This window comes from Tripterygium wilfordii, chromosome 13 (assembly GCF_013401445.1).
Source record: "Tripterygium wilfordii isolate XIE 37 chromosome 13, ASM1340144v1, whole genome shotgun sequence".
Lineage (NCBI taxonomy): Eukaryota > Viridiplantae > Streptophyta > Magnoliopsida > Celastrales > Celastraceae > Tripterygium > Tripterygium wilfordii.
In genome coordinates, this window is record NC_052244.1 from 10,173,275 (window position 1) to 10,189,152 (window position 15,878).

The window sequence follows — 15,878 nt, forward strand, 5'->3', positions numbered from 1 at the left end:
AGATCTTAGGATCTTTTGAACTTGATCTGCATCTGAAAACACTTTACCAAGAGCAGTTAAATCATTTACTAAACCAGTAAGCCTTCCATACATATCAGATATTGACTCATGAGGTTCCATTTTGAACAACTCATACTTATGAACAAGAATATTTATTTTAGAGTCTTTAACTTGACTTGTCCCTTCATGCTTAACTTCTAATTTCTTCCATATATCTCTAGCTGTTACACATGTAGAAATATGATTATATTCTTGTCTACTTAGTCCACAGTGTAATATGTTTTTAGCTTTTGCATTATAGGACACTAACTTCTTGTCAATTTCACTCCATTCACTTCTAGGTTTATCAATCTCTGATTCTTCTTCACCTTTCTTGATCTGTTTTGTTGGTTTATATGGTCCATTTGCTACAATTTCCCATAACTCAATGTCATTTGATTGTAGAAAAATCTCCATTCTATTTTTCCAAAAAGCATAGTCTTTTCCTTTAAAGAATGGTGGTTTATTAATTGACATTCCAAACTCTTCAGCCATCTAATTCTCTAGAATGTTAGTTCTTATGAGAATTTAAAACCTTCCTCTGATACCAATTGAAAGAATCTAGGTAACACAAGAGGGGGGTGAATTGTTTTACCCTTAAAAATATGTCAAATTTGAGTTTAAACTTACTGATTTCATATTACTTTAAATCTTATAGAAACTTGATATTAGTGAATATAAGCTTGAGGTCTAGGTTAGTTCAAGTAGGAATCAAGTACTAGAATTAAATACAACAAGCACACACACAAATAAACAAGTAAAGAGTAGGGTAAGAGAGTGCAAACAGATTTATAGTGGTTCGGCTACGTATAGTCCTACATCCACTCCTCAAGGCTCCTCCTTGAGAGTTTGAATCCACTATGATTTGCTTGTTGAAGAGCCAAGCCTCTCTCTTTACACCAGCTGTTGTTTAAAGTGCCAACTTCACTTTACAATGGCTGTTTTGGCTTACCAAGTGCCAGCCTCACTTTCTTGTGATTTTGTAAGCTAACCACCAGCACTTAGACTCTTAATTGTGTGTACAAAGTGACTCTATAATGATCAAGGAGTGTACAATGAAGCTTGAGTATTTTCTGAGTAAGAATGAAGGCTTGAATGCTTGTAAAACTCTCAGAGAATTGGAATCAAGTTCTGTGTTTTTCTATGAAGTATGTATGAGCATTTATATGCACTAGAATTTCTAAATATGTCCGTTGCATTGAGCTATACCTTTTTGACCTCTAAAGCTTTGTGATATGAAATATTTCAGCTCCCTTTTATTTCTTTTTGCAGCTGTCTTTTACTTCTTGTCTTCTCCATTTATTTCTTCTTCTTATCTCTTCAATAATTTCAACTTCTTTTACAGCCAACTTTGACTTCTTATCTCTTTCACCTACTTCATTGCTTTTCTTTTCAACAATTGCAGCCATCTTTAACTTTTTGCAGTAACTTGAACATGTGATGTTTGTAGGTGCTAGGAAAGTCTTCATAATTTAATTTTCAGCATGCTTTGCTAGCTGCCATTTCAAATCAGTTGCTAATCTTTCTTTTCTGCACTCATTCATTGAATTTCAGCAAGCTTTGACTTTATAGGATGACAACTTGTGATATGCTAACTTGTGTAAGAGTAGCAAAGGCCAAAACAACAAGACAATTCATAGTGAAATCTGGAACCTGAAACTTAGTGACTTGTAAGCTTGATTAAAAGCTTCATGTGTTGATCTTTGTTAGCCTTGCAAATTAAAGCATTAAAGGATAGAAACAAGTTCAGAATATAATTAAGAATGCATAGCAAACATAGAACACATATTTTGATCAACATATAGAATGCACACTTCATCATTAAAACTCATATCATAACAATGTTCACGATATCTAGATGACATTGAGACAAGATTCAATTGATCCATACTACTAGTACAAAAAGCTTTGCGCGAGTTGCTATTGAGATGGTGGTAATCAATAAAATTATTGAATTTGTTTGCTAGTGTCCTAATATTGATATATCATACTCTTGCTTCTATATTGACAGACTAAAATAGATGGTGTAGCTCCTTCACGTGCCAAATTATTTATCAAGACACACGTAAGTATGGCAGTATTTTCACTGAAGACACTCGTGAAAGATAGTAAGTATAATAAAGTTTTTAGATAAATTATTGCTTTTACTGGTGTTTGATTGAATAAAATAGTTCTTACATCTAATTATAGCAAAAAAATCAAGAGAAACTCACTCAAGATCCCAATGTTGGGATCTCAAATGAAGATGACATGGGTTGGAGCAATGATGATGTTTATTCTGAAGTTCTTGGAGATGAATGAAATGGTCGTGTAAGGGATGTGGGTCATGGACCTACTCCATCTCAAAAAAATTATTCTGTCCCTCATTCATTGAAAGGTGTTTCTATCGTTTCATCATCAATAAGTAGCAAACAATCTGCTCAAGTGATGGAACTTACAGATTGACTAGCATCATTGGAGGATAAGTTCACTAGATTCATTGATGCATTTCAATCTTATGCTGTTAGAGATGTATGATAATTATTTCTTTGATAATAAATCCATGCATGTTGCTAGACCTATATATAATTTGATGTAAATTTTGGATTAACTTTGCATTTCTTCCATATGTGTTTTTCCTAGGGTGAATCAAGTGAGCATGTGGTAACTCCAGAGACTCATCTCCGTTCTTCAAGCTCTAATAGTCATGATCCTCTCAAAGCAGTTTGTTAGGCTTAGTCATTCTATTATGGGCATTTGTCCCTGAAATATATGTTTGTGATTCAAGTCTTATGACTATTTGCAAAACAAAAATACATAAATTGAAAGCAACTTGATGTCTTTTTTAAGGCTATAATGATTTGAAGTGGTCATTGTATTTTGTTATAAGACCTAGTTAAAAAAGAATTGTTTGAAAACTTTTGCTTTAGAAGTTTGAGTGGGTAGCATAGTCATACTTTGATGGTCATGGATTTTATCTGGGCCAAATAGCAAACTCACTTATTTTGCTAAAATATAAAGTACCAAGCATCTACTTGCAGCATACTCTAAGGGGAAGGAATGACTTAGCAGATCTGCTAGCAAAAGAAGGCACCAGGAGAAGTTCTGATTTTCTGGTTTGGTTCTAGCTTTATTTTCTCTTTTAGTTTGTTATTCTCCCTCTTTTTCAGGCCATCCAAATAGATGCCCTGTTGTACTGTCTTTGCCTCCTCTTAATACATCCTGTTGCTTATCAAAAAAAAAAAAAAAAATTAAGCGTCAGACTCTTGCTTAGTTTTGGAAAATATCTCTAATTGAGGCCTCTGATGCTGACAATTATCCTGATGTTGCTGCAAAGAGGACTGAAAAAATGGCTTAGAGCAGGAGGCCATGTGCCCTGCTGGGTTGCATGCATTTTTGCACTTGGGCATGTTGGCATTGCACTTTTGCACTTGGGCTGATGTCTGATTCCAATTAATATTTCAGGAAACTGATAGGACATTTGAAGATCTAGCTATTTTGGACAACTTTGAGAAGGACTTTTGAAGATTTATTTTGTACTTTGAAGATCTAAGTTGATGTTTGATTCCAATTAATGTGTTTTCTTATATATACGTACTTCGAACAATATGTACATGATAATAGTATATGCTTCAATGGTAATAGAAGTTCAAGCTATATATATATATATATCTTGTTTCATTAATTGTGTTTTGGATTTTCTGAACTGATGATGTTTTGTGTTTGGATGTGTTTAATTTCTTAAATTAAATTAATTAGTAGAATAACATAAACAAATTATAGCAGCGGTTTTACACAATTCCAATAGTTATGGGTTACTAAAAAACTTCAATCAATTCCAACAATTTTTAACCTATTGTCACGTTTTATGATGTCACCAGACATGTGTCTACAACTGCGTTTATTTTATCAACAACAGCGACTAAAAACGGGCAGTGTTGCACCTACATATTATAGTGCTCAAAATACTTGTGCCAACGCTCGAAAAAATGCAGGTATAGGCTTAGCGATGCAAACAATACAAGCGGTTCTCAAATGTTGGAGAACTGCGATTTTATGAATAATGGTATTGATTATTTTTATTGTAGTGAATAATGGTACCTATAAATCCAACCAACAAACTCGGTATATATAGAATAATCATCACACAAGATCCATATCAATCCACAATCGCAAAGCAATCATGATATGTGAATTTTGTATTAAATTTCCATGTACATACATAGTTCCCAAAAGTTACTTAGAAAATATATATTATTTCAAATACTATGAAAGGTTTTTCTAAAACGATTTTCATTTGAAAATTGTAAAATCATTTTATTTGATTTAAATATTTTTGCAAATAGTAAATTTATAAAAACACAAAAAAATATTTATGAAATAATGAAATCAATTTTATGGCATTGAGAATAATGTTTCTAGAATAAAATTTTTTATTATTAAGAATATTTTCTAACGAATCAAAATCTCCAAATTTAATGTCTATACTACATGACAAGAGGTTTCATTCAAAATTTACTTTGAATAGGATTCAACAATAATAACAAGACAAGAGTCACTGAGAATACAATATTCTTTTCCCAAGATTGTTACTCAACGTAATATGAAATCAATGCGGAAAATAAACAAATAAGAACACCACAATTTTAATGAGGAAATCCTGACTGGGAAAAAACCTCGGGTCTATGAGTGACCATCATGTCAAAGCAATCCACTATGTGAAGAAAAGCTTACAATTTATCGTTACCTATGACTCGATCATACAACTTGACTCAACGTATGCTTTAACCCCAAATCAACACACCAATGATGATTTGCAATTGCTCTTCGGGAGACTTTGTACTCAAGAACAATCTAGGTAACTTCTAAGGTAGTCTATGGAGGTTACTTCGAAACAGTGCAGTCTTGCTCTTCTTCTTCCTCTTATGGATCAGTTAGAGAAATCAACAGAGCAGCACTCAAACACGAAACTCATACTCTCTGACAATGAATATAGACATGAATCACTCATCAGAACATCTAAGAGAGTGGAAAAACAAAACAAACAAAAAAACAAACTCGAAGCACAAATTATCTCTCTCAAGGGTTTTTTCTCTCAAAGATTCGATGTACTTCACTCCATGTTGATATGCTTTATATAGACACCACGAACCACTTCTGATAATCTCAAATGTTGATCAGATGATTATCTTGAAGATAATTGCTACACATGATTAAGATAAAAACCAACAGATATATATCCAATTAATAGACATTAGTTATTATCCAACAACTAAACAAACAAGGAGTCCAAATCAACTTCAACTAATCCACAAGTAGTCCATATCAATTTTTAGTACTTTGTTCCTATCACATCTCTTGTATTAGATAATATCCAGATCAATTTTATCTGAATAAAAACGTGTGTCAAATCAATACAAAAATAGAGTTCAAACAAAACAAAACTGTAGATTCAGATCTGGTAACCTCTGAAGCTTACCAAAAGCTTATCTCAAGACTATTTCAAGTGAACAGTTTAATTTATCATACAAGTGTCATATCAATATAAGATTTTTAATCCCAATAGTCACAATTACGTATCGAACAAAAAAAGTAAACTAAAAAATCCACGAAACAATAGGAACAAAACCAAGGAATTGTACGAGTATAAATAGTGTCCACTAAAAGTCAAAGGATACGAACCATACAACAAGCAACAATTACAAAGATATGAATTTGAAGAGTAAATAAATTTTTAATGTGAATGACCATTATAAATTTAGCAGATAACGAAATCAATAGAACAAGTATACCAAAAAATAAATTTAGAAAAAAGAGTCAAGAATATAGAAAATCCTACTAAGGAAAATAAAGTCGGGCACTAGATGCCAAGTTTATAAGAAAGTAAGAACCCCTACATGTTATGATAGGATCAAAGCTAACAAAACAACAAACAAGCTTTACGTGAGTCCATTCCGATACAACATAATATTAATAAATCCTAATGTGAATATTGATACTTAGAAATTTAATGAGTAAACAGACAATGAGGAATTTTTCATATAAGATGGGGTTCAATGTAATCGTTGTTAAGATAGGATACCCGTTAAAAAAAAACTAAAAGTGCATATTTGACTAATAAATTAACCCAAGCATTTGTTTTACCAGCTGATAAGGAGTGGAAATTTAACAATTCATCAGAATAAATCTAGTAATTTCAACCATAGTTATTAATCTGGCTTGACCCACTGATATGACCGGATTCGATTGTTTTTTGAGTTAAGGCAAACCAGTTCCTTCTAAAACATGAAATTACATTAAAATCGTATCTAACCGTTTTAACCCTCTGATTTTTTGCAAAAACTTTAAACCCTAAAATATAGACGGTTCAAACTTTTTTTGTTCATTTATAATTTGTAATTGCCTATTTGATAGTTGGTACTTGGTATAAAAATCACACAATCATATATAATTAAATAATTTTTTTGATTTATTATATTATTATTTTTATTATCATCTATAAATAAATTAAATTATTTGAAAAATACAGTTCAACCCTTGATATTCTGGGCCAGCCTATTGAACTTTCAAATTATTGATTTCGAAATGTTTTAGAAAGTTAAACTGGCTATTCAAGTAAAAAAAAAAAGTGAGTCAATTGAAGCATTATAAAATCCCCTATTGTGTGGAGAACAAAAGTAAAATTGCATTAATTCACACATTATTTTTTTTTTTTAAAGTATGAGAAAAAAAGTTACAGGTACACAAAACAATCTTGACTGAGAAAACTAAAAAAGATTATCTACACAACTGCATAATTTTTTTAATACAAGGGAAGGGGATGGAGAGACTCGAATTAGAGACTTCTATAATATACCACATAGATGAGTGTCATCTGAGTTACTCATGGAGTTATAATATGTGGTTTCACTTAATGGGCTTGAAAACCTAAAGCATGTTGAAAATGGTGGAGTTCGTCGTCAGAAATGCAGCTCCAACACTTGCTGTTCAACATTTTGAAACTTGGCTCCTTTGGAACTGTCAATGGCCTATTTGATCTGCAATTACATATGGCTTAATTAAGAGTGCTACAATCAGGTTTATAGTAATAAAATTTTCATGATATGTGTATGCACAACCAACTGGATGATAGTCTAGTGGTGTTTATTTAGGGGCAAAATCGTATGGCCGCAAAAGGTTTTAGGTTTGATTTCCACGGGGAATACTAGCCTTGTGGCCACACATTGTACTTTGGGTCAACTTACTCTATCATCAGGTGAAAAACTTCTGTACTCGGAGGCTTGATAACCTGAGTTTACACCCATATCGGATGTTCAAAGAACAAATTTGTATTGTTGATGTCGGTTATTATAAAAAGAATGTGTATATACAAACCTTTGTGGAAAGAAGGGCCTATCAAATAGAGGCATCAATTGGGCTCTTGGAACCATCTCCTTTCTCATCATCCGAACCTCTTCCTCTTCAATTATCTATAACACCAAATTAATTAACCCATATATAATCACTTGCGTTTAATTTCAATGTTTAATTAATAAATAGCCCTACATATGGAATAATTCTCACATGCACACCAACTTTTTACACTAGAAGTTAAATGTCTGTAATAAAACAGAACAAAGTGGGGACCACACATTTGTTATGGTACTCACTGCATCTATGATTGAAAACAAGTGCGTAAAATTGGCTCACATAGTTGGTGCATGCGCATGTGAGAAGTCCTTATGTATGTACGTATGTGTGTGTATATATATATATACCTTGTGCAACTTCTCAACTTGTTTCTTTTGTAGCTGTGTCATATATATCTTAGTCGCAACCTGTAATTAACAATTAACAAATAAACTAATTTACACTCCAAGTTTCATGTATAATTGAAAAGTGATTGAACAAAATTAAAGGGTTTGATTTGTTGTTTTCACCGAATAATTGAACATTGCTCGTCTGAGAGCTCTCTGTCCAGTATGGAGTCTGAATTCTTGTGGCTTTGTATTCTCTTTTGCAGCAGCCTTTGTTGTTGTTGGGGTTGGTCTACCCTACAAAAATTAATGAACTTCTTTGCACCTTTAATCATATCGAAAGTATGTTAAGTGTTCCGGTGTTTTTTTTTTTGTCCCAACTATCCCAAATAATGGCATGTCCGCTATGATTTATATGGAATTGTATACGTTCATCTCAGTATGTGAGATAATTAAGACAATAAATATTGATATCCGTGAGACTGCTACATTGAGAAGAAGAAAAAACACCATGGATTGCAGTTTGTATGTATAGTTAATTACCTTAGATTTGTCAAGTCGATCTCTGGCTTCGTTTCTTGTCTGTATCAAAAACAAATTTGATCATCCTTAAATCTATAGATTTAATTAATAGTAATATACAATTATATTTTTAATCTTCAAAACATAAATATTAGTTGTTACCAATTTACATGCATGTGATGTATGTATAGGAACCAATTAATGGAATGAAATGTCTATATATCTGTATGTGTGTGTATATATATAGGTAAATTCTCAAGTGCGGACGTCCGTAATTTATAAGTTATGGACATCTATTTTATTTGCATCTCTGAAAAAGTGAATAGCAGTGACCCCACTGCTACAGACAAAAAAAAGTCAGCGTCCGTGACTTATAAAATTTGAAATAACACAATGAATGAAATAGCCTTATGTGAAAAAAAATGTTTAAATAAAAAATTGCAGTTTGAGAAAGGAAAATAAAGAGCATGAACGAAAAGAAGTATATATATATATATATATATATATATATATATACCTTATTTGGAGATTTGGTATGTGGTGTCTCCATGTTTAAGGATGCACTAATTAGCATTGAACATATCCAAACACACAATTGAAGTGAGTTTAAATAGGTAGCTGATCTAGGTTTAAGTGTTTAACACAAATCAAAGTTTGGCAATTTGTAACTTTCTTTAGTTGATGAGTATGCACTTTCTGCTGCCACATCACAGGCATGCACAAGAAAATTAATCTCCATGCACTTTTACACCAAACTTTCTGCTTGAATCTCCCTCTCATGCCTCCCCTTCTACACATTAAATTATTGACTATGTAACTTCCTTCTTTCCTTGATCAACTCCAACTCGTATTATAACCTCAAGGGATTGGCCGAATTAATTCCTGGTATCATATGTTTTAGGTTTGAAATCTCTAGCAAATACTTTGGAACCACAATCCTTGGTAAAATATTAACGACTTGCCATAATCTCGTGTAGGAAACTCTTTGAGACTACGATATTCGGTCCAGAGGTTTATTCTACCGGAGTGAGTAGTGGGAAAACTCACTCATCAAAGAAATTACTTTTAGGCCCTATGTCATTATTGGTGTTCCAAAATAAGTTAAAAAGTGAAGAAAAAGGTCCTCTTAGAATAGTTGATGAGCATGCACTTTCTGCTGCCACATCACACGCATGCACAAAAAAATTAATATCCATGCTCTTTTACACCAAACTTTCTGCTTGAATCTCTCTCTCATGCTTCCACTTTACACGTTAAATTATTGACTATCTGACTTGCATGTTTCAGTGATCAACTCTAGCTCTTATTACAACCTCAAGGGTTAGTCGAGTTGATTCCTAATATTTCATGTAAACTAATTTGTCTTAGGTTTGAAATTTATCCTAAACACTTTAGGATCATATCCCTTGGTAAAATACCAGCGACTTACCCTAATTTTGTATAGGGAACTTTCTGAGAGTGTTGTGCTCGAGTCTGAGGGTTTATGTTAAGAGTCACACATCATTTAGATGTGAGATTCTCATCCAATTTATAAGTAGTGTCCAACCCTCAAACAGTAGAGGGCCCTTTTAGGGATAAAAATCATACGGGTCTTTGGCCCAATATGGGACAATACCTCAAGTGTTGTTAGGCCCAACCTTTCTCCTCTACTCATTCTTCAAATTATCATTTGGTATCGAAGCCTTTGCTCAATCCTCAAGACCGCCATCCAATGGCGTTTGTGGCGTTTGCATCACCTGTGAGCCTTTTCCAAGCTTAAGTGAGTTGGGCCTTGGCTCACTTGCTGGACTTGGGAGGAATAAATCCTTGAGGGTAATCCGGTGTATTCACGGTAATCAAAATCCCAAAGAGGAGAATATAGTTAACATGTATTGAGGTGGATTTCTAATATGGTATCGGAGTCTTTGCTCGATCCTCAAGACCTTCATTCGATGGTGTTTGTGTCACCTGTGGGCCTTTTGGATATGGATCATCCACAAGGTGAAGGGTCCCACATGATGGACCCTAACCCGTCTAATCCACTTGTTGAGCCTCGCATAACCAAGCCCACAAGTGCGGGGGAGAGTCAAGAGTCTCATATCGTTTAGATGTGGGATTCTAATCTAATTTATAAGTGGTGCCCAACCCAACCCTCAAACACTAGAGAGCCCTTTAGAGACAAAACCCACATGGCATTTGGCTTAATGTGGGACAATACCTCAAGTGTTATAGAACACAACCTTTCTCCTCTACCCATTCTTCAAATTATCATAGTTTACTTCACTGGAGTGAGTCCAAAGGGATTTGTCTTAGAGAAATTCCACGATATAAAAAAAAAAAAAAAACTCTTTCTCTTATTATAAATAGAATAGCTATCAAGTGGGGAGACTCACTCATCAAGGCAATTACTTTTAGGCCCTATGTCACTTTTGGTATTCGAAAATAAGTTAAAAAGTGAAGAAAAAGGTCCAGTCAGAATAATTTCTTTTTGAAGCCGTTATCTACCCAAGAGGGAAATTAGATTACAATTGAGAGAGAGAGGAATTTAAAGAGACCATACATATATATTATAGTTAGGTCATGAATGGAAAACTAACCTACTAATGCAATGCTTTTATTTGAAGTTTGTTTGGAATCCTATGACTGCTCCTTGAATGGCGAATACGAATTTATTTACTTAACAAAAACTTTTAAAATATTATCTCCAATACCTTAGTGATAATCTTCAACCAAAAATATGGATTGAATATGGGATGAACATATATGGGTTAGGCTTGTAGCAATCATGGATTGAACAAATCTATAAAAGGCCCAACTATGGGCTACACTAAACAACCACAAGACAAATGTTCAATGAAAAAAAAAAGATTGGCCAATTTTTGAGCTGTGTAAGTCTCTCTTATTTTGATAATCTAGAACAACTGAGGAAACGTGTCCTTTGAACAACCAATTAAGTCCAAACTCGAGTTGGGTTAGACACATACAAACTCACTCAACAGATTAGTTGGATCGAGGCTCAATGCAAATTACTTAAAAATAGTTACGTCTTTTTAGAATCAAACTTCATATCTCAAACGAAATTTTTTACGCTCTATGTTTAGAGAGAGATACCCAGTTACCATAACATTTTATATGAGAAACATGAAAGACTTACATATATATATGTAACAAAATGGACAAGAATAATCCTTAAATAATGTATGCTATCTACAATTTTTTCACGAATATACATGATTATAAAATTAATTTATATTTTTGTATTAACAAATGTTTTGGCTTATATAACTATGCAAACTCGTGCTTTGGCTTAAGTAATAAGGCTCTTTCAGATAGAGATGGCAATGGGTAGGATACCCTTCCAATTATACCAAAACAGTTCCAAAACCATTTAAAAAACCATTTAAATTTCCAAATCCGGAACCGTTTCATAACCGTTTACCATCGGGTATCCGTTTACCATTTAACTTTTAATATTTTTATTTTTTTCTTTGATGATTATATTAATATAAATTAATATTGAGTATGATTTATATTAATTACTATTTTACAATTCAAATTAGTCTAATTTATAGTTTTATTAGTATGCTTCTATAAATATATGTGTTTTAATATGCTTATCATGTTATAATTTTGTATCCTAGTAGTATACATTTATAGCTGATTTATAATATTATTACTATAATGAATCTTCTTATTAAATGGTTCGGGTACCCTAAACCCGGCACCAAAAACCAAACCCGACCCTAAACCATGACGGGTTTGAAAACCAAAACCAAAATCGTTTTCAAAACCTATAGAATCGGTTTTCTGATTTTAAATGGATCAGGTACCCTATGGATAGTACTCGGATCGGTTTTTTTTGCCATCCCTACTTTCAGACTCTGTATAAGATAGTATAATATTACTATCCATTGTATATGTTAATTGTTGTATAATTTAACTATGTTCAATATTTGAAAAGACTAAGGTATTTTGCTGTATAGTATATTTCTTACACAATACAGTGTTTTATTTGTTGTTAGACAAAATGAATTATAAAATTTATGGTAATATTTCTTAATTATCCCAAACTAAAACAATAATTATTTTTAGTCATTTTATTCTTATTAGTGTTTTATGGTGACCTAATGATAAAAATTATCAAATCTCGTTGTTACATAATATCAACACAAATAATTTAATACATGTAAAGTTCATCCTAAGTTTAGGATGAACTTAGGATAAGTGTAAAGAGTGAGGGTAAGGGTGAGGGTGTTTTTTTAATTTATTATTTAACATGTTATCTCTTATTCTAAGCGATTCGTATGAAATAAAAACGAGATCCAACTCGTTTTTATATTATACGACTTGCAACATATAAGAACTCATTTTTATATAAAGTTATATTATACTGATAACATCATTAAAAAATAATTTTATGTTTATCTTGTCCTCTACTCCAAACAAACACTAAAATTCCTTATCCTCTCCTCCAAACAAACATTAAAATTTCACTTTTAAGGCAACAACTTTTATTTAATTGTTTTCATTTTAGGCCATGTGTACAAGGTATATGATTTTTATGTTTGCTCGCACTTTTTTTCCATTAATGTAGCAGGCCAGCCCGTTTGGCCCAATTGGCTTGGGTTTATGATAAACAAGCTAGCCCAGTAGGTAATGTTAAACGGCGGGCCTACTCTTGAACTCAGTGAGGAGTGAATATATGATGTGACATGGGAATACGAAAATGCAGAACACAATAGTGTCAATTTGTTAGTTTGGAATGCCAACATAAAACAAGAAATTTTTTTGAATAAAACAAAAAGAACACAAGGATATATATATATAGTCTAATTCATTGCTTGTGGGCCCATGTAGCATAAAAGCAGGCTAGCAAGGGGCAAGCCGAAGACCATGGCCCCTTGCTCGAAGAAAAATGGGACAAGATGATGGCATTGTTGTAGCCAATATTGGATTCATGGCCCAACAAATATATGATAATGGGCCATCAAAACATTGTCATTGTAAGTAGGAGTGTCCATTCGGTTTTCGGTTCGGCTTTTAACCATAATCGAAATGTTCGAATTGGTTCGGTTATGATATTTTAGAATCCATAACCGAACCATATATGTTTGGATAACCAAACCGAAATAACCATGTTTTTCGGATCGGATTGGTTTTCAGTTTTTGAAGAAATAGAAAAAGTATTAATAAATCTCAAATAGAGTGAGAAAATATCCCACGATCTACTCCAACTCCATCTAACAAAGTTTGATAAAAAATTCATGATAATGATAATAAATATATTATCTCATCACAATTAAAGAAAAATAAATTTACAAGACCGAGAGAAATAATATGATCAAGAAAAAAAATAAAAGAAAAGAAAACATACATGAAGATGTCTCCCCATTTTCGCTTTAGCAATAATCAATCTTGATTTATATGAATTTTAAAATGATAAAATCACCATGAGTTTCAACTAATCAATCTTAATTTATAATTTATGTAATGATTAAGTTAATTGGTATCTAAATTTATAATTTGTTAGAAGATATAATCAAATTTTTACAAATACTACTTGGCCTCCCATAGTCATATATCCCAAAATGTAACTTTTATATATATATATATATATACATATATACAGGAATTCTCCTATGTGGACCAAAAGTGTGGACCAAGTTTGTGGACCAAAATCCAATGGTTGTAATCAATCACAACATAAGTGGGGGCCACACATTTATTATGGGCCCCACCACATCTATGGTTGAAAAACAAGTCCACAAACTTGGTTCACACTTTTGGTCCACATAGGAGAATTTCTGATATACATATATATATATATATATATAAAATATAATCTAATATATATTTACATAATATATCATATATCATATATATGATATATATTAATATTATTCGGTTTTTTCGGTTATAACCATAACCGAAAAAACCACAATCATAAAAATATCCAAATATTTACTAAAATCCTAACCATATCCGAAACCATAACCGAAAAACCTTATCCGAAAATAGAATAACCACAGTTACGGATCAGTTTCTCGGTTGCGTATCGATTGTGGACACCCCTAGCAGGTGCTAAGTAGCCAGGTGACAACATGTAGGGGTCAACAAACGGTCCACGCGCCGAAACCCGAAAAGACGTCAAGCCTGGGCAACTCGAAATTATTTATGGGCGGGTCTGGGCCTTAATTTTGGGGCCGGGCTCGATCCCATGGACTAAATTTGGGCTAAACGAGCCAGGACCAAAGCCCAATTATATATATTTGTTTGTGCATATATATATATACACAAAATTCTCTTACGTGGAAACCCGCATAAGAGGTTGAATTTTCTTTACTTGTTATTGAAATATCTTGAGAATAAGAGATTGAACTTTCTTTGTTCTCATTTTGAAGCATGCATGTCCAAGGATCTATATAATTTTTTGTTCTTTTTTTTCACAGGTAGCTTTCCTGATCGTATGTTTCTTAAATCTTTAATGTTATCTGAACTACAATTGAATGTTGATAATCATCTTCGTGCTAGGTAGTTTTAGAGTGGCTAGCCATGTATTACATTTGTTTGCTGTAAGTTTCAGCACCTCAATATGGAATGATGATCAGATAGCATGTTGCATGTATTATCTTTGTCTTATTGTCTCAATTTGATGCTCTTCACTCATCATTGTCGGAGAGAGAAATTAACACCATCTTTCTTGTTTTTCGGCATTACTTCGACACACTCTTTCCTCGCGTCACTGTTCCTGTAATGCGTCAAGTTGTATCTAATCTTTGAAAAGATGAAGCTTCCTAGCAAGCATGCTGGTGTCACAGGTGCTGCCATCCGTCATGGATCTGAGGAGACTGCTCGCCGGCCACCTTCGGTTAAGGCATCACTTTCAGTTTCTTGGTCAACGTGCTCCACATGGTCCATCAACCAGGGACTCATCACCTGTTCGTCATACCCTACCCCCACCCTCTTATCACAGAACCAGTGGTAATGATGGACGAAGATCTCCTAGCCGTAGAAGCCAGAGTTTTGATAACACTTACAAAGAATACTTAGACAGAGACCGGGGTCGAGACAGACTGGGATCATGAGAGGGGAATGGACAGGGACCGCGACCACGATCGCAATCGTGACAGGAGCAAGGGCAGAGATCGGATCATGAAAGGGACAGGGACAGAGACCGAGTCAGGGAATTGGAGAGGGACAGGGAGCGGAGGCATGGTTATGATGGGAAATACAAGTATTCTGATAGAGATTATGAAAAAATCAGCCATTATAGAGAAACTAGTTCTCATAGAAGGCGTAGTAGGAGTAGAAGCCGGAGCTTGCAAGCTAGTGTTGCACACTTTGATTCTTGTTCTAGTCCACGTAAAGATGGAAGCAAGGATAAGACAGATGCATCTAGCAAACTAGCAAAGCTTAAAGATATTTATGCATTGTCTCTATTCCACAATGCAATTGTACTTTATCAAAAGCTCAAATCTGTTTGCAAAGTGGATGAGCTAATAGATCTGATAGTTACCTGCAAACTTGGCATGATTTCAAGATAAAATGTGAAGAATACAGACACTAAATCAAGTAAAGGCCATCAAAAATCTACTTGAGTCGAGTCAAGTTATGAATTGGACT

General features: G+C 33.4%; 1 protein-coding gene and 1 pseudogene across 1 annotated transcript; one reads left to right on the plus strand and one right to left on the minus strand.

The window, feature by feature from the left end:
* Positions 1-6,918: 6,918 nt before the first annotated feature.
* Positions 6,919-8,826, minus strand: LOC120012548 (protein TPX2-like). Its single transcript, XM_038863993.1, has 6 exons — positions 8,794-8,826; positions 8,298-8,336; positions 7,938-8,051; positions 7,776-7,835; positions 7,393-7,487; positions 6,919-7,055 (listed from the first exon to the last, which is right to left on the minus strand). The coding sequence occupies exons 1-6, from the start codon at positions 8,824-8,826 to the stop codon at positions 6,929-6,931; spliced, it is 468 nt and encodes a 155-aa protein (XP_038719921.1). The 3' UTR covers positions 6,919-6,928.
* Positions 8,827-10,363: 1,537 nt separating this feature from the next.
* LOC120012549 lies at positions 10,364-15,843 on the plus strand (annotated as a pseudogene).
* Positions 15,844-15,878: the final 35 nt, after the last annotated feature.